The sequence below is a fragment of the Urtica dioica genome, chromosome 4 (genome assembly GCF_054948205.1).
Source record: "Urtica dioica subsp. dioica isolate 48M chromosome 4, U.dioica_male_clone48M_v1_H2, whole genome shotgun sequence".
NCBI classification, from domain to species: domain Eukaryota; kingdom Viridiplantae; phylum Streptophyta; class Magnoliopsida; order Rosales; family Urticaceae; genus Urtica; species Urtica dioica.
Window position 1 is genome coordinate 199,986 of NC_142759.1, and position 20,267 is coordinate 220,252.

The following is a 20,267-nucleotide window of genomic DNA, read 5'->3' on the forward strand; positions in this document are numbered from 1 at the left end:
TTTCAAAATTTAGGGACTCCTGGCGCAAACATAAAATCGGAAATACGTATAGTATATACGTATACGAGTACCAACATACCTAAATTTAAGTTCATGGACCACATGTGCAAATAAGCCTAAATCGACTTTTAACCGGAAAAAATAATTTAACAAATAGGCTTTACATTGTATTTGAGTATAATGAGAAAAGAGGTTAACTGAGGTTGACCATTTTATAAGGAATATCTGTCAAAATTGACTTCAAAAAGGATTATTGTTAACAGAAGTTAACCAAGATCTCATCTTGCTCAAAAAGCAAACTCTCGTGAAAATTATTAGAATATCTAGATATGAGGTTGGGTATTCTCGTATTCTGTTTGGTTTAGTGAAACGTCGAAATAGTTTTCTGATATGAGTTTGGGTATTTTATTGTGAGGTAAAATAGGAATATTAAAATCTTATTTGCTAAAATTGACTATTTTTTAAATAAAATTATAATTAGACTAGAATTAAAAAAAAAAGTGAAGTTACTTGGGCCATTTGTTTAGCTCGCCCATTATTTTAACAAATGAATACCATAAATATCAAAATTAAAGTGAGTACGTATATATCATTGAAAGTATTACTCTCTGTTTCAAAGTTCAAACATTATATTCAAAATATATATCATCTTAGATTAAAGAGGAAATATTGACGGTACAAATATCTAAAGATTTACGCTGGACACACTTGATTATCTATTTTTTTCGATGGATAAAATACATAGTGTTTACTTTTAGTTCCACCGTTACTACTAAAGTGTTAAAGTTAACGGAATGTCACATCACGATCTGAGAGTTTTTTTTATTACCATTTATATTCATTTTAAAAGCAAAAAAAACTTTGGTTTTCATTTTAAAATTAAAACTTTTTATTACTCTTATTTAATAATAACTTATAAGAAAATACTCTACGAATGTTTTAGAAAACTAATTATAATACTCTACGAATGTTTTAGAAAACTAATTATAAGTTTTTAAAAATACTATTAATATTTGTTTATTTACAAAATTTCATTTATATTATGATAAAATAAAGCTTGTACCTGAGGGTTTTTATTTATTTATTTAGAAAATACCATTTATATTATGATAAAAAAATACCATCTATATTTGTTTTTAAATCAAAGAAAACTTGATTTAGATTTTAAAATAAAAAATTTACCACTCTTATTTACTTCTATAGATCTTATAAGAGCATACGCTCTGAATGTTTTAAAAAATTAATTATAAATTTTCAAAATTTTATTTCTACCCCGATTATTTATTTATTTTTATAGCTTTTATATTTGTAAATGTTTATAATTTTTTTATTATCAAAGTCAAGTTTGCTTTGTTTTTAAAAACAAATATAAATGATATTTTTTTATTAGAATATAAATGGTATTTTGTTAAAAAAAAATATTAACTCACAACATGACACGTGTCATTCCGTTAACTTTAACACTATTTAAGTAGTAATGGTGGAACTGAAAGTGAATAATGAGTATTTTATCTGTTGAAAAAAAAAAAGAATGGATAACTAAGTGTATCCGGCATAAAAATTTAGATAATTTTACCGCTATTTTAGGATGTCCACACCACCATATATATACCTCCGTATCAACCGAATTAACGGTTTAAAATATCATATGATGAGCTTTAAACATAATTAAAGAAAGTTTTCTCCTATCTGGTTTCTATAGTTCTCACATGGAGTGGCCATGATGAAGCATGAGTTGTACACTTATTGACCAGAGAGAGAGAGAGAGATTCCAATAGTCTATTGTACGTACTATTGTTATTATACTGTAGTTTTTTTTATCCTCTGATATCAAACTTCAATGACAGAAAGAAAAATGAATGCAACACATATATTTTTTTGTTTGGTATCCGAAAATGATAAAAGATTCTTACTTTTAAGACACCAAACAGTAGTCCAAGTTATTGGTCGATTTGGTAAAAGAATAGGAATTTAACCAAACATTTGCTATTCACAAGGCAGTTGTACTACCTTATCTCCACTCCAATACCATGTGCTACTAATTACTAGATACCTTACCTTATATTACATATTTATTAAAAAAAAGAAAAATTCAAGGACCAAATACAAGTTTAATGGGTTAAACTATTCTTCATGCAAATAATACGTAAATAGCGTATCAGATAAGGGTGATAAGTTAGAAACCTATAAATGATTGATCGAACATGTGTACACCTGCTTTTATTTATATTGTATTTCTCAGGATTAAATATAACCAATAACACATTAAACTTACACTACTACATGTAATAGATTTGAAGACATGAAATTTAAGACGTTTTAAAAATTGTATGATTTCAATAGTCTAACTTATCTCCTTGACATTGCACATTTAGAAAACGACTTCATCAATTTTTTTTATGTCATTAGGATTATGACTTAAAAAATCTACACATAATAATTTCGAGTCTCTTAAAAAATGACTTTAAAATGTAATGTACTTTAAGACATTTAAAAAATGACTTTGAAAAGTGTTTGAAGTCGTTTTTAAATGATTTTATAAATATAATGTTTGATTTGAAGTCATTTTGTAAATGTCTTAAAATTTATCCACGTAGATAAATATATTTGTTTGAAATTGCGGGTATTGCGTGGAAATTTTTATGTCGTTGCATCCATTAATGTTGTTTAGCCCATGGTATAAAACAAAAAAAAATCATGTTATTTTTCGTCACAATTTCCGTCACATTCCACGCCACAATTTCTGTCGTGCCATACAACAGCCGATCAAGCCAAATTCAACAATATTTTGAGAAATTGTGTGAAAATTGCGTTAATTTGTGTTTTTTAACATATAAATTGTAATTTTTAAGGTTTTTTCATTTTTTTCATTGGGTGTTGGTTGTACTTGTTTCATGGTGTACATATTATTGTTTTAATATTTTAAAGAGGTTACAAATTTTAAATTGATGTTAATTGGAAGTTAATTGTTATGAAATTATAGTTATATGTGTGTGTATTTGTAAACAAGTATTTGAAAATATGAAAAATGATAATTTGTTAGTGAATTCTATATTTGAGGTAGTCCATAAATTATGATGAGTTTATAACTTATTATGTGTGTTTATTATATGTATTTGACTTTGAAGTTTGAACTTATTATGGTTGTATATTATGTGTGTTTATAATTGAAACTTGTTTAGAACTTCTTATATGTGTATGAAACTTATTTTTTATATTTGAAATTGTACAACATTATTTCTATTGCAATTTCCGTGTTTCACCGCAATTTTCGCCGATTACCGCGATTTCCGTCGACATAATTTTTTCAAATTTCCACATTATTTTCGTCGCAATTTCCATCGGCTGCTGCAATTTTCGCTTTTTTGACCATCGACATAAAATCGGCAACCGGAATTTCAAACCTTGGTCCACATACGCATTTTTTTTTCATACGTGGACCTCTTTATTAGGACGTTTTATAAATATTTGGAGTTATTTTTCTCAAAGATTTCTAGACTTTTTTAACGTCTTAAAAAACATAAATTTTTTAAGTCATGCACATAAATGTCGTTTTTTTTTAATGTCACGAATGCTTTTTAAGTCATGTTTTGGATGTCTTAAATTGTAATATTTATAGCAGAGACTTCTACCTAAAAGTGCAAGTATGGAAAATATAATCTAGAGACCAAAAGTACTCTAAATAACTAAAAAGTCACTCATGTAGTCGAGACGCAAAAAAATAATAATACAATTGCGTTTGGTTGCGGTTATATGTACATCTACAAACCATAGAATCCAAATTCTCTTCATTTTTAATAGAAAAAATGAACCGCAAATTTGTTATGATTTCAACATAAACGAAAAATTCTACTTTCGTGAACAATAGAAGAATGAAGTTTTTGTTCCGTCTATCAATGCTTGATTTTTTTTATTTTAAAAAAATTAGACTAATTTTAATTGTTTTAATAATGCCAGAACGGTAGCTTTTTTCCTCCTATTAAGATAGAATTCAAGCTACTTTTAAAACGACATACTCAATTCATATTAGTCATAAAATTTCAATGCAAACAGCAAAATTATTTGTTGTTTCGTTGATTTTTTAAATAAATATGATGAACGTCATCGGTCAACAGACCATTGATGTGAGAGGTGTGAACCCCTGCTAACAAGCAAGTCCAACTATATGAAATGGCCATTTAAATTTCTCTTTTTCTAAAGCTTATAATTTGCATGGCCATAACCATATTAGTTATAAACTTATAATGGCTGTCGGTTTAATCCCTTTTTATGTTGAAGGCAAGTCTTAGATTCCCCTTGTGACTCCGAGAAATAAAAAAAAAGGACTTGAAATGATGTGACATTATAAAGTATAAGCATTTCTATGTGGCATTCTTTTTCTTTTTCTTTTCTTCCTTTAATTTTCACGAGAAAAAAAAGGTGTATAGTTTTTTAAGTTAACTATTTAAATTAAACTATATGGAGAGATAATGTCATGAACCAAGGAAAGTTTTAAATAATTTGAGAACACTTTATCGCTAGAAAAGAAACTTTAGTGACCTAATTATTACAAAGTAAAAAAAGGTGAAAGATACCATTCCATACTAATAATTAAGTCTTTATTCAATAAAATGATGTACAATTTTAATGACAAACTTTTTTTAAGTAATTAGTCAATTAAAATGTTTGGAATTATTATATAATTAATGTTTCATAAATTTTAGATAAATAATCATAAAAATAACGTGACATTTCTTATTTATTATTTTATTGAAATAAAAAATGAAAAATTTATTTTAATTTATATATATAAATATATAAACGTCATTATTTATTTAAAATTTATAAAATATTGATTATATAAGAATATAAAACTGTAAATGCGGCTATACAGTTAACATAGACTTTTAATAAAGAGATTTGTAAGTAACTAGGCCACTTTAAACATGTGATTTTGGATCTAGCCCATGTTTGACAATTTTTAGGGATATAGCCAAACGGCTTATGTGGCAATAATTAAGGTCTGATTTGCCCTTATTTATTAACAAATTCGTCTCTTTCTCTCTCCTATTTTTTTTCAAATAATTTTTTTTTGCATCAAAACTTCAAAAATTCGTATTTTTTTCATACGAACTCGAAATTGAGTGATTTCAGATCCTACAAATTCGTGCCGTCGAGATCTTCAAAAATAGACTCATTGTGTTTGATGAAAAATTATGTTTAATGCATCATAATTACATTTCCATTTATTTTTTTGATAATTTAAAAAATTTCCAGTTATTTCCATATTTCAGGTAGTAACATGATTTTTCTACATTTATGATATTAAACATGATTTTTCATCAAACACAATGGATCTATTTTTGAAGATCTCGGCGTCACGAATCCGTAGGATTTGTAATCACTCAATTTCGAGTTCATATGAGATAGATATGGTTTTTTGAAGTTTTTATGTAAAAAAAATATAGGAAAAGAGTAGGAGAGAGAAAGTGACGAATTTGTTAATAAATAAAGGTAAATCAGACCTTAATTATTGCCACATAAGTCTGTTGACTATTTCCCTAAAAGTTGTGAAACATAGGCTAAAAACCAATTTCATAGTTTCATTTTGACTATTTAACTATAGTGCGCTTTAATAAAATGATGTCTCTCTTTTACCTCCTGTGCATGCAATCATTTTTTTCCATGGACAAAAGAAAGAGTCGCCAAAACCGTGAAAAATATCCAACGTTCACGTGCCCATGTGTCGCACAATGATTGGTCTAAATATCGGCGCGAGACTCAACGGCCAGTCTAGATTTGTATAACGGCGCCGTCAAAGTCCCCGTTTGGAGATTCCCCCTCGGCCCCGTCACCGTCAACGGGGTCTGGACCACACACCCACAAAGCTAAAAATACACTCTCTCACAGACACACATTTCCCTTCCTTCCTATTTTTATTTCAGGAATTTATTTTCTTCATCATCTTCTGTGCTTCTCTAATTACCTCACAACCAAACTCGATCAGAGCCGTCCAATTTCCTGATCATCGTTGATTGTCATCGTCATTCTTCCAACAAACAGACACGCGCGCACACGCTTCCTTTTTTTTTTTTTTTAATCCTTCTCACTTTCTTTCTCTCGCTAAGGCTGATCAGAATTCAGAAAGTGTGGTCTTAGAGAGAGAGAGAGAGAGAGAGAGAGAGAGATCACAATGGTGCGAAAATGTGGGAGAGGAGTACTTGGAGAGATCGCAGTCATGGAGGTTGGAGTAAGGACGAGGTCACAGGCGAATTCGGCCACGGCGGTCGATAGCTCGGCGAAGAAAAGGAAGGTCAACGAATTCGCAAAAATATCGTCGAAAAAGTCTACGGTAAAGACGCAAAGAGCACATTTAGAGAGAAAGAAGAACAACGCCGAAGCTGAGAGAAAGCCTTGCTCCGACGAGGACCGAGTAATCCTTCAGGTTTCGTGTTGTTCGAGTAATCACGGAACGAGCGAGATCGCCGACAATGATCATCGCATCCAAGAAGCACGAGAAGGTGTCCGATTCGTAGATCTGGTGGGATATAGCGAATTTAGTTCTCGCATTAAATTTTGAATAAATTCTTCGAATTTAATATTTTTTCCTTCTTCTGAGATCGCTTTAATTGCTAGTCTTTTAAATTCCGTTCGGGTTTGAGCTGCTTCTACATTAAATATGGAAATTAATATTTGTTTCAGGATAATGAAAGCACCGAAGCTGAAACATCGACGTATAATTCTTGCCGTGGAAGGTTCCATTTTCCATTCTTTATTCATTGTCTTATGAATTAACCACACATATATGATTCAAACGTTTCAAATTTTAATTTTCAATTTCTCAAACTTCATGGCTCCCAAAATTCAAAATTCAAATAATCAAAATAATCTCCTCACTTGGCTTATAAAAGCTGCGCTCACTCCTTTACATATTACACTCTTTCTCTCTCCCTCTCTCGATTGTGCTTTTAGGCTCATCATATCTTTTCTTTCCCTTTCTCTCTCATCAACGTGAATTTTGTATCAGGAGAGAGATGACACCTTCGAGCAGGCTTCGAGAAGAATCCGACGGCTTTGAGTCGACCTCAAAACTGACAGTAGTTCATTCCGACCGTAGATCACCGGCAACGTTGACTGAGAAAATGCCTTCTGAATCGGAGATCGAGGAATTCTTTGCCGCTGCGGAGAAAGACATCCAAACACGCTTCGCCAAAAAGTACGAAATAGAAGAAAATTTATCGCAATTCTATTTCCTAATCAAAATTCAAATATAGCTTCACATTTTCTTAATACACACACAGGTATAACTACGATATCGCGAAGGACACCCCATTGGAAGGACGTTACGAGTGGGTTAGACTAAAGCCGTGAAGAGAAAGAACAGGCAATAAACTAATCCACAAAACCAGCTAAACATCTAAACGACGACGGTTGAAGTAGATAATCACAAAATCATTAGTACTAGCCTTTATTCTCTCTCCATCTCTGATCAGGTGCTAATAATGATACTATTATTCTTTAATTAGTCGTTATTTAATCATGTAATAATTCAGGTACAACTACTAATTAGCTACATATATTATTTTCTGTACTATTCTAATTTGTATTATTTGTTATTAAATCATTATCATCTTTATATGTAATTGTACAGCACAAGTATAGCAGTACTAGTAACAACAACTAACGAAGTTGGTTCTCTTTTCAGTACGAATTCACGCGACTGACAAGGGAATATAATTGGTTCAATATAGTAAAAGTTTTTTTTTTAAATGTTTTTTTTATTATTTATTAATTTAGACCATAATGTTCGCGTTTGCTTAAACCTCTACAATTCTTTACTATCAGCCGTATGGTACGACAATAAACCTTAATATTCAGGAAAGTCTATCTATCAGAAAAAACTATTTGTTGGATTACTGTAATATTCCTTCTTGCCGTGTAATATTTTAATTTTTAAAGATATATCTGTCTGAATAAAGTGGAGATTATAGATAATAAGAGTATTTATTATCGTGTGAGCGCCTGATTTTTAGCAAGGATTTGGGTGGGGTTCACTCAACGGAATTGGATAATTCTAGCGTATTATTATTATATGTGGAAAGGGGTATAATATTGGTTATAAGTTTGTCAAAATCGAAGTTATAATGAATGATAAATTAATGCTCAAAGTGTGCTTAAATTCCACAAATAACTTATTTTGTTATGATGAGAATTAATGATGTACCGTGTATTGAATGACACGGTTTTGTCATACAAATAAAACGCTCATGAACGTTGTTATCAACGGTATTAAAATGCATTAAGATTGGACGATTTTTTGCATTAAGGATGGAGCTTTAAGTTGGACGATTTTTTGCATTAAGGTTGGAGAATTAAGGCTGAATGGTTTTGATTCAAACCTTGTAACGGTATGTGGGTTTACCTATAAAAGGGAGACTCCTTCTCTTATTCGAACACACCTCAAATCCGTTTTCTCTCTTCTTTCCTCACCTCTAGAAATTGCTTTGTTTTCTTTGTAGTCGATGGTTGGTTCCGTTACAAGTTGCCGGATAAGTTTTTTTTGTGCAAAACTCTTCTCATTCTTTTAAAGAAATCGTCGAACGGTCCTCGGCGTTTTTCTCTTCTTTTCATTATTTCCGTCTTTTTTTTGTTCTACTATGTTGTTGTTGTTTATTATTTTTATTTCAATCATATTTTTAGTATTTTATTTTACAAATAATTGGCTACTCAAGCCACGGAATGTGTAGCAATTTAATTTTAGCCACCCTTTCGTTAATTTCCCGTAAATAGTCATATTGCTTACGTGGCAGCTTATTAATTGAATTAGTTTTACATTTTTGCCCTTACGCTATTTTAATTAGGCAGCTTTTTTTTTTTAAATTTCGAATTAAATATTGAAACCGAATAGGGAAGTTTTCAAATTTGAAATTTGAATTTTGAGCAGATTTTGAAAGTTCTCAGCCATTAATTGTTATGTATTTGGAAATTTTCGGCGTTGACTTTAGGTAATTAGTTTCTATTTTCGTGCAATTAATTATGGATAAAATCTGTAAATATATTCTTCATTCATTGCTATTATTTGTCTTCCATATATTCATAATTTCCAGAATTTTCGTGCTCAAAATATTTCCAGATTTTTTTTTTTCAGTGCAAATACATGATTATACTGTAAATATACTGTAAATAAGTTTTTTATGTACTGTGAATATACTGTAAGTATGCTTTGTTTTTACAATGAATATACTGTAAATAAGTTTCGTATTTACACGAATATACTGTAAATATGATTTCTATTTACACGAACATACTGAAAAAAAAAACTGTTCTTCGCGGAGTCCATAATATCGATCGGGACCTTTGGACGCAGATTCTTCTCTTCTCGGAAAATTCAAACAGGGAGCACGAGAAAAAAAATCAATCTCTTGAATTCCGACGGTTCTCTTTGATGAATACCTTCTCAATTTGATGAATTTTCACGGGAAATACCTTCTCAGTTTAATGAATTCCGACGGTCTTCTTTGATTCCAGCCGAACTCCTCGTCAATCTCTTCTCGGCAACTCCCGGCGACTCCCCGGTCCGAGCGCGCGCGGGTTTTGGGTCCGCTCATGACGGGGTGTTTGGTGGTGGTCCGGTCGAGCGTTCTCTTCTTCCTCGAGCTCTCACTCCCTCGATCTCTCTCTCGGCTCTCTCTCTCTCTCTCTCGGTTCTCTTTCATTTTTTTTGAAAAACTATAAATGGGAGCGGTTGTGGTTAAGTGCGAACGCAGCTACACGGTTATAATTACCTCATTGATATTCGCGAGCATTAATAACCAAATATTTGACTTGATTACGTGTAAATAGCCGATAGAAACTCGGCGGGAAAACAAAAGGGTAGTCTAGTCATATTTTGGCTGTAAATAAATTCTCCTGGCTATTTACCATTTATTAACAAAACGTGTGCTAAAAATAAATTGCCTATTTTCAGGAGGCTATATAGCTTAATTACCCATTATTTTATTATTTCTTCTATCAAGTTTATTTATTTTTTCCGAAAAATTAAATATTTTTACATAATATTTCCAACAATATCTTAGTGTAGTAACGGACGAGACAAGTAATGTCATTAATTCTTGAGGGCTTATATTTATCACCGGTCGATGTTCATCATTTTTGTTATTTCTTATATGATGAACAATCATTCTGATTTTTAAATGAAGAAAAGTTTCATATCCAAGTCCCGATTAGGAGAGAGAGAGAGAGAGAGAGAGAGAGAGAGAGAGAGAGAGAGAGAGAGAGAGAGAGAGCACATGGATGAGAGATACGATTGTTTGTATTGGATCTCAAGAACACGTGTCTGTGGCTTGAACGACATTGTTTTTCCATGTCTCATGTTTGTGTAATGTTTCTCTCTTCTCTCTCTCTCTCCAAGCTACTATTCAATGTACAAAGCTTAGAAATATAAACCCCCTGTGATTAGGTTCGTCATATATATATATATATAATTTGTATACATGTGTGTATGTACATATATGTGTTATGTATATGTACGTAGATTGTGATTGTGAGGTAATGTGTTTGGAATGGGAAAAGAGAGAGGCAGCACTAACGTTACTGAAACAAGTATGCGCTAGCCTATGTCTATCTGACTGACCGACTCTCGCTTTCTTTTTTAAATGTAATCATTACAATTAAGAAGTTACGATTCTCGCACATTTTGTTTATTTTGTGCACCAGATCAATATCATCAAAAAGTATTCTAATTACAATTACAATTACAACGAAGGGCTTTTTTAAATTACGTTTTTATTTCTGCGTGCAATTATTACCCGAGAGAGAGAGAGAGAGAGAGAGAGAGAGAGAGAGAGAGAGAGAGAGAGAGAGAGAGAGAGAGAGAGAGAGATTTGTATGTTCATGGGCCAAGGTTCCTTTATTTTGCTTTCGGATATCTAAAGTTCAGATCATTTTCCCTATTTTCCTTTTGCAGACACGAGGAATTCATAATATTTTCTCTCCCCTCCTTCATCTTTGAAGAAGAGTAATTAACATATAACAATGTACAATTGATGCAATTAAGGACTGAGATACTTTCCATAAATCTTTTATCCGTGATCACGAGCAACGGTACAAAAATACTCCTGTCGTTCTAATTATCCGTGAATTATTCAACGATATGCATTATGATATATCGATCAAATTTTTATTTTTTATTTTTCTAAATTACCCGTTGATATTATGATGGACCCGGGAAATAGTTCAATACTCTCCATCTATGTCTCCAAACCTCGGCAAAGAAAAGGATTTCAATCATATACGACATGTTTGTAAGAGAAATGATCAAAACACAATTGTAAATATACTCAAGGGAGTAAGAACCTTGTTGGTCCTATAAATAGCCAGTCTCAAAACACTCAGAAAATACCGTATTCTGAGTCTCTAAAGAAAAATCCAAATATCATCTCAAATTAATTATATCTTTAATCTCCCCAACTCTAATTTCAATGAAGTTTCATAAAGATAATTCTAGTTAATGACTAAATTAAATAATATTTCTTTATCTATCTTCACTAAATCTAAAACTACTCTTAATTTGGACCACTGTTTTTTTTTTAAAAAGAATTGTATTCCCACGTACGAAAATGATTATTTTCACGCTGATAATGGCCTACTTCTCATGCTTGGTATATCACCAAAATATAGGGGGTTTCAAAAACTTATTTTTGGTGAATAGTCAATATTATGATAATTAATTGATACATCGTTGCAACAAAAATACAGAGCACGAGCAAGAAAAGAAAAGAAACCGTACGAAAATATTAATAGTAATTGTTGGTGAGGAGGACATCGATGAGGTTAGTGAGACAACGAAAAGAAGATTGTGGATTTTATGAAAGAAACGATAATTCGAAGTTGATTTTCATCGGAAGTTTATAAGATCAATCTCGGAATTTAATTTACCTCTTATAAAATTAAGATGCTCTCTTGATGAACTTTTGTGTGCATTTTATGCAATGTCAACAAGAAGATTGAGTTAACGTAAAAAGAAGAGTGTTTGGTTTAATGAAATTACGTAAAGACATTTTAAGAACATGGTAATTAAATTTATTTGGCTAGATTTATGAAATGACTAAAAATTTCCTTAATAATTTTGTTGAACTATTAAAATGATTAATTAATAATAATTCTCTTTATAATATGTAATTTATTTGTTTAAATTTTTTGTCTGAGTAAATTATCATACCAAATTTTGGAATCATCAACTTTGCTGATACTTGTAATGATTTAACTGGATGGCAAAATCTTCTGTTGTGTGAGGTGAGCATTTTGTTAGGACAATGGTTCAAAACTCACAAAATGTAAAATGACCACTATGCTGGAGTTTAAAAATTACTCATTGTAATTTATGATGTAATTTGTCCTTAAATCTAATATATTATTGATACTGAAATATATATATATATATATATATATATATATATATATATATCATGTCACGTATGGGTTTCTTATTTTAAAAGTTAAAAATACATATAAAATTAACTATTAAATATTCTTATAAACAATTAAAGCTCTTAAATTCTCGGAAATGTCTTAGATCTTTGATCTTAAAAATAGTCGACAATATAAATCATCTTAGAACACTTGAATTATCATCGATTTTAAACGAGAACGGGTTGAATTAATTATTTCATTATAAAAATTTAGATAACACAAAAAAAAGAGGTTTAATAAAAACATATTATAATCCAGTGGCGGAGCCCCATGGAGGCCCGGGGGCAATGCCCCTGAATTTTTCAAAATAACAAATTAGCCTTAAAGTTTTTATATTATTTATATTTTTAACCTAAATTTATATGAATTTTTTTTTTAAATTTGACCTCTTTTAAAATTTGTTTTCAAATTTACCTATCTGGCTCCGCCACTCTTCTAATACTTATATGACATAATCAACTCACTCTTTGTGACAAACCATCAACTTCAAGTCCGTGGAAATCAAAACTTCCACAAGGTCGCTATGTTTTTTCGATCACCGCAAATCTTATTCTCTCTCAAGTTTGAATCATACATATATAGATAAGACAGTGTGAAAATGTTAGAAATAAGACAAATTTATTTTTGCAACTCGGTAAAGTAAGAAGGCTTCTTAATTTGTAACAAGTGATAAATGTATCTTCAAAATAATAAGACTAGGGGTTAGAGAGAGAGAGAGAGAGAATGTTAAGCGCAACAATGTATTCGCAGCCCAAATTGGTGTCTCCGCTCATCGCCAATCACTTCCTCCGTTCGCCTCCCTCTCTGCATCTTCACCAAATATTCCGCTTCAACTCAGCTTCAGGTCACCTCTCTCTGCATTTTATTCATACAAATTGAAGTTGCTCAAACTAGATTCTCCAATACTCTTCGCCACCATTTCATTTCTCGATCAAAACGTGTTATTTTGCTTTGCTTCACGACCACGGTGAAGATTCGGATTCTTCTATTGGATTATATGAAACAAAGAAAAATAAATATATTTAATCTGCGTTACTTTTTTATTTTTTGCTTTTTTGCTGTGTTAAGTTTAGTGTATATATGAACTCCGCTTGTTTGGTTATGTTCATCGTCTCGACTATACTAGGGTTTGAGCCTGATTACTGAATTGGCAGTGGATATTTGCATGAAGATTTCTACTGAATTGGCAGTAGATACGGATTTTTCTATTGGATTATACGAAAGGACGAAAGAAAGAAAAATAAAACTAGACTGTAATATATTGTGCTGTGTTAAGTATGATGTATAATTTTTTTTTTTTTTTTTTTTTTTATGAATAAATTAACTCCGCTGGTTTGTTAATGTTCACCGTCTCGATTACATTAGGGTTTGATTACCGTATTTTGGAATTGGAAAATTGCATTGAGATTTCCTTTCTACTGAAGTGGCAGGTGAAAGACATGCTTATATGGAGTTGCCGAGAAAACTCTCTCGCTTGACTAGTCTGTTATTCAATCGAAGGTTAGTAGTTTCTCTCTGTGTAGGAATTGGAAAATAAAAGGTCGTACGTTGAAGATGATTCAATCGAGAAACTGGTGTTGTTGTTGTTGTTAAGGAACGTGGAGGAATCGAAAGGCAAAAGGCTGAGGCCGGGGAAACTGTCTCCGCAGCGGTCGGTTCCGAGCCATATAACAAAGCCTCCGTATGTGGGGACCAAGCAAGCCGGATCGCCGGGAATCTCCGACGGCCCCGAAATCCACGATGCCACCGGAATCGAGTGCATGAGAGCCTCTGGACGCCTCGCTGCCAAAGTTCTGGAATACGCCGGAACTCTGGTCAAGGTCTGTATTCTAACTTAATCACCAATCTGAAGCTTAATGTTTTATATTCTAATTCAACGATGTGAATTTGTGCTAGTAAATTCATAATTAGAGGGTTCATGAGTTAGTTTAAGTAACTTGGGGAGTAGAATAGTGTACGAGAAGCGAAGAGATTGACCTACCTCTTGCACTGTAGAGTAACCGATCTTAGAGGATTGTGTTAGTGCTGACATACCTTATGAATGAAATGGGCTTTAAGAAATGAGCCTGCAATTTCTGTGAGAGATTTGGCAGTTTTAGTAGGAACATCAATCGCTTTTTTGGGTAGCAGCGGTCAGACTCATAATTTAATCGAGAGGGATAAATTTTTTTTTTTATTGAAAGTGATAAACTAGTGTCTTAGAATAAATAGATTATTAGGGGGTTCATGGGTGAATTAGTTAAGTTACTGAAGGCTGATTTGGTGTAATGGCACAGAAGTATTAACTTTGTGTTGCTAAATTATCGGGGGTCATATTATAATGAAATTAATAATCGGCAGCCAGGCACAACGACAGACGAAATCGACGAAGCGGTTCACGAAATGATAATAGAGAACGGGGCATACCCTTCCCCTTTGGGATACTGTGGCTTCCCAAAGAGTGTCTGCACTTCCGTGAACGAGTGCATATGCCACGGCATTCCCGATTCCCGTGCCCTCGAGGTTCTTCAATACTTGATCTTCTTTTGGAATCGTCTTCAAATGTTTTAGCATCTCAATGAAACCTTCCTTTTTCATTTACAGGATGGGGACATAATTAACATCGATGTTACCGTCTTCCTAAATGTGAGAATATATCGGGGAAGCAATTTCATTTTCTTAATGTGATTATTATAAAGTGTTGTTTTCGGTTTATGTTTCTACATTCTATTTTGCCTATTTGAACTATAGACACTTTAAGATATATGTGAAACCCTCCAATTACAATATTTATACATATTTCTTGCTGTAATTACTGATATACTAATCCTTGTAACGTCTCATAACTTGCAGGGATACCATGGTGACACCTCAGCTACTTTCTTTTGCGGCGATGTCGACGACGAAGCCAAAAAACTTGTTCAGGTTTTGATATCTTGAAACGCTGCAAGGTCAACATTTATAAATAGCTGTCTCGTTGTTTTTCCCTTTAATGGAGTTTTTTCAGGTGACGAAAGAATGTTTGGACAAGGCAATCTCAATCTGCGGAGCTGGGGTCGAACTAAACAAAATCGGCAGAACGATTCAGTAAGGGCACATATCTCCAGATCTACTTTTTGTTTGCCTTCTCGCTCCAATTAATTTCAAGCTAATATATTTCTTGGACATCAGATAATTATAATTAATTTGATTATCGTATGGTTGATAAGTGATCATGCAGATAGATACGGTTACGGCGTTGTTAAGGACTTTGTTGGGCATGGAGTCGGGCGTGTCTTTCATGCCGACCCAGTCGTTCTTCACTACAGTAAGATCGCAAACCTCTTTTCCTTCTGACTCTCTTTTTTATTTCTTTATGAAAACAAATAATATTTATTCCATCCAGGGAACAGTGATAGAGGGAGAATGGCGTTGAATCAAACATTCACAATCGGTAATGTCTTCAAACTTGGAAAAGGGTTTTTATATCATTCGTCCGTGAATTGAGAAGGGATTGGCTGATTATAGTGTGGGAGTGAATTTGCAGAGCCAATGCTGACAATGGGGAGCATAAAACCAGTGATGTGGGACGACAATTGGACGGTGGTTACGGCCGATGGAAGCTTGTCAGCTCAGTTCGAACACACCATTTTGATCACCCAAGCTGGGGCTGAAATACTCACTCGCTGCTGACACTTCACTTATCATTTATTCCATATACCAATTCCCAGGTTTTCCATTTCTTGAAATTTTTTGTGTATGTAATTCTGTTGCAGACAAACATGTGTCATTGTTAAAGGGGTATTGAGCCATTTTTTTGCATCCCCCGTTTCATGATAAACTAGTTCTTTTTTTTTTCCCCCGAAAATTTTATGCAGAAATGAAACGGGTTATTTAATTATTAGCAATTTTCTAAGAAATTCATCTTATCTATGTAGCTTTCTATGTAACTTGTTACTGTTTAAAACATAGTTGGGACTTGGTGTCTCTCGGCATCGAGCTGAAATTTTAGAAAGAAAATAACCAGTAACAATATCTAGGAGTTATATGGCTGATGTTTTTTTTTTTAATTTATAAGCAGTTTTCATTTTATTACTTTTATTTTAATGGAAAAAGGATTATATAAGTCTTGAGAAATTTTATTTATGATTATATCATTTTATAGAATTCATGCCGTAACCGATATCTTATTAAATTCTAATCAGTAAAATTGGTATATATAATAGTAGTTATCTCAATAAAAAGATCGACATCAGTGCGGTATTTTATTCATGGACTGTACTGCACATCTTTGTTATTTTCAAGGATTTTTTTTTTTTAATAAATAGTTACACACCGACCAGTGTGTTTAGCTTACATTCACAAAGTTTGCCTACTCCTATGAGGAAGAAAAAAAAAAAAAAAAAAAACCGGCGTGGATCACATCAGTCATCAACGAATTGTTGATGCAAACAAAATTGACGAATCTATATATTTTGTGTTTGGTGGTATATATACAGAAGAAATATTTCTAATAGTCAGAGTTGAGAAAGCGGTGGTATTTAGTTCCGTTGAGAGCTGCGTTGACATCGTCCCAATTTGTAATGTGGTTCGCCAAAGACCCTTTGTGTATCTTCACTTGATGACTCTCTAACCTCATTTTGGGAACCCCTATGAACTCTTGAACCTCATTCATTCTCTGCACCAAACCCCACCAATTATCAACTATTCCATACTTCTTACACTTCCTATCCATTATGCACTAACTTTGATACTTACACTTTGGTTCGTCATAACATCCTCGTAGTACACCACAATGTGCCGAGTCGTGTTGAAGTACGATAATGCCCTTTCCACTGTCGACTCCATATTCTCCAAATCGGAAACCAAAGTTGAGGAATTGACCGTCGGTTTGTACGTCGAGAGCTTTTCAGCCTATCAGATATGAAAAAAGCTCGAATTCAGAAACCCAAACGTAAAATGAGATTCAAAGCATTGAGAGAGAGAGAGAGAGAGAGAGAGAGAGAGAGAGACCTCTAGTGTAGAATGTACATGAGCCTTGTGGGTTCCGTTCAATAGCTTGGCATACCGATCATATGAATTCGCTGCATCCGAAACCATGCGACGCAACAAATTCTTGCGAAACAGAAATATTGCAGAAACACCCCTGCGATTAAAGTATTCCACTATTTCTCTATGATTGTCCATCAACCCCTGTGTATATAATATATCACTCAACGGTTAATGAACCGATGTTCAAAAGATGTACAAGGTCATGGGTTACTCTTCTAATTGTTAATAAGTTTTCAAATGAAACTTCGTGATACTTAACATGGTATCAAAGAGCTCCAAACAGAGCCACCATATCGGGGGTGACAAAACACTAATCACCCCTATTCTTCTCTAATACCTTATACATGGATACGGAGACGGACGTATATTTTAGTAGGGGCTAATTGAAAACAGAAAAAATCATGTGGGGGGCTATAAATTTTTTTATATCACCATACAAATAAAAAATTATTCAAAAACGTTATAAAAGATTTTAAAAAAAAAAAACCCTTCAAAGATTAGAAAACTAATTAATGATAATTATTCATGGGCATTAAGCGTTACAAGTATATAAATAGGAAAGGGTTGACCTTATTTAGGCAATAAATAAGAGCCTTGGTTAATAGAGTTTTTACCTGATTGAGCATCCACTTGAATCCAACTGCAGCGGAGCAGTGATTTTTTGAGGCACTGCTGAGCCAATCCAAGTTATAAACTTTATCGAGACTACACAAAATCGTGGATATGTTGTTTCGCCTAAACCATGGAGAAAATATCTCTCCGTTAGAGCTCACATTGATATGACTATTCAGCATGCTCTCAAACCACCCACTTCCTGATCTCTGCATCGACAATATCGCAAAGAACCTCACCGGATTTCCCACACATTCGCCTCTATGAACCAGAAAACAAAAAAGAAGAAGTTTGAAGCAACAAAACTTTAGAGATCAGAACTAGAGGCTTCGTGTCATTACCGGCTAAATGTTTTCGGATCAGGGAAGTGTAGATAATGATTATCTAGTTGTAGCTTGATCACATTATCGATGACAGATTGCGATTTCGTATTGACTTGAAAATGAATTTGCTTGATACAGATTGAGCATATATAAACTCCAAAGATCATAGAGAACACTAAGACTATAGTCCTTAAGAGTAAAGGCGATCTCTTTGGAGGCTTTATGATGATAGTACCCTAAAAAACACACATAAACATAAAGTTGAGCACTTTCATAATAAATTATCAGACTAAAAAGAACGAAAAAAAAAAGTGAATAAAAACCATTGCAGAAGAAAGGGTTATGGTCTGAACAGGAAATTATTTTCCAAGTTAAAAGATAAAACACAAATCGGTTAAGCTTACAAGTCAATACCCTACTATGCGTTTGAGCTCTTCTAATTTATTTTTATTTATTTAGTTTCTTAAACAATTATCAACATCCATTTCCGATCACGCGTTGAAACGTTTTTAACCCCCCAAATCCAATACATTATACATCATTCTTCTGCATGACCACATACACCAGTTTAGCAACAAAAAAATAAATAAATGTCTGATAGAATTACAAGAACAACAATAAGAATTGAAACAGGACAAAAGGATAGGCATAAAAATTTACAAGACAACCTTTAAACGAATCAACAACATTTAAAGTTCAATCACATAAAATAGAAGTAAGAAAACCTGATTGAAGATACAGATGCACTCAGCCATATTAGTATATACAAGATCAGGTAAGAGTATAAGAAAGCTCAAAGCGTCCGATCCAAACCCATCCACGGAGAGAGAGAGAGAGAGAGAGAGAGAGAGAGAGAGAGAGAGAGGCCCAAAAAGGGAAAGCTTTATTTTTTCTATCTTTTTTTCTTTAGGGGGTTTTGGAGGTTTTGATTATGTAAAGCGCTGTTAAAAAAGAACAGTGGAATCCGATCAAGGGCTGGCTGAGAGACAGACATCCATGTAGAACAGAAATGCGTTATTCTCGTTGCCGGTCTTTTTCTTTTGAATAAATACAAAATTGAAACTCAAGAATTTGCGGGTCTTCGTTTTCGTGGAGTTTTATAGTGACTCGTGTGTGTGTGTGTGTGTTGAATGAAAGCTGCTTAATTAGACGACGCGCGCAGAGACTGCGGCGCGTGGATCCCAAACTAAATAAAAAATGAAAAGCAGCTTTGTTTGTTTGATGGAACAATTCATGATAACTTTTTAGATCTTTATTTTTATTTCTGACATCTTTCCTATTTTTAACATCTCGCACTTATGAGGGGAAGAGAAGGGTTAAGTAATTTCCTAAATAAAGATCTATACTATATCCTATTTCTTATCATTTTCTTTACTTTTGTTATCTACCTAAATGACAATAGACAAAATGTACAGGAAATAATTAATTAGTAAAATAACTAAAGTTTCAAATTTTTAGCAAAGTAATTAAAATTACGTTGTCAAATTTTTTTTAACACTAAGATTAAATTTTTTGACGATTATTATAAATAATTTATTACTTAAAAAAAATAATCTTATGATTAATTATTTTTTTTAAACCTCATTATTGCACATTTTGACTATTTAACAAATTTAGGCAAACTTTGACTATTTTGCAAATCCAATAGTTTAAATTGGCTATTTAACTAAATCACCATTTTCTATATTGATTATCATATCAGACATATTTTTATTTCCACACTCCAAACATATCGGAACCTGAAGTTACTTTATTCAATGCATCTACTTGATAACATATTGAGGCCGTTTGACATAACTTTGCTTTTTTAAAAAAAGTGATTTTAAATTTTGTTTTTGAAAAAAGATATTTTTTTTCGAAGTAGACACGTGT

The 20,267-nt window shown here is 32.6% G+C and overlaps 3 protein-coding genes across 4 annotated transcripts; 2 read left to right on the plus strand and 1 right to left on the minus strand.

Annotated features, from left to right (window-relative positions):
- Positions 1–5,944: 5,944 nt before the first annotated feature.
- On the plus strand, positions 5,945–7,749 carry LOC149398906 (cyclin-dependent kinase inhibitor 7-like). Its single transcript, XM_089613901.1, has 4 exons — positions 5,945–6,521; positions 6,680–6,734; positions 7,007–7,195; positions 7,281–7,749. Exons 1-4 carry the CDS (start codon positions 6,173–6,175, stop codon positions 7,348–7,350), a joined length of 663 nt encoding a protein of 220 aa, XP_089470027.1. The 5' UTR covers positions 5,945–6,172; the 3' UTR covers positions 7,351–7,749.
- Positions 7,750–12,951: 5,202 nt separating this feature from the next.
- MAP1D (methionine aminopeptidase 1D) lies at positions 12,952–16,451 on the plus strand. Of its 2 annotated transcripts, none has more exons than XM_089611764.1 (10): positions 12,952–13,294; positions 13,875–13,950; positions 14,045–14,270; positions 14,791–14,952; positions 15,034–15,075; positions 15,283–15,354; positions 15,437–15,516; positions 15,639–15,736; positions 15,815–15,862; positions 15,956–16,451. In XM_089611764.1, the coding sequence occupies exons 1-10, from the start codon at positions 13,174–13,176 to the stop codon at positions 16,099–16,101; spliced, it is 1,071 nt and encodes a 356-aa protein (XP_089467890.1). In that variant the 5' UTR covers positions 12,952–13,173; the 3' UTR covers positions 16,102–16,451. The 2 variants fall into 2 exon arrangements, with proteins under 2 accessions (XP_089467890.1, XP_089467891.1); XM_089611765.1 differs by having other exon boundaries at positions 12,955–13,294; positions 13,881–13,950; positions 15,956–16,450.
- Positions 16,452–16,725: 274 nt separating this feature from the next.
- Positions 16,726–19,654, minus strand: LOC149398908 (P-loop containing nucleoside triphosphate hydrolases superfamily protein). Its single transcript, XM_089611767.1, has 6 exons — positions 19,121–19,654; positions 18,414–18,631; positions 18,075–18,333; positions 17,422–17,601; positions 17,167–17,322; positions 16,726–17,086 (listed from the first exon to the last, which is right to left on the minus strand). The coding sequence occupies exons 1-6, from the start codon at positions 19,148–19,150 to the stop codon at positions 16,919–16,921; spliced, it is 1,011 nt and encodes a 336-aa protein (XP_089467893.1). The 5' UTR covers positions 19,151–19,654; the 3' UTR covers positions 16,726–16,918.
- Between the last annotated feature and the right edge of the window lie 613 nt (positions 19,655–20,267).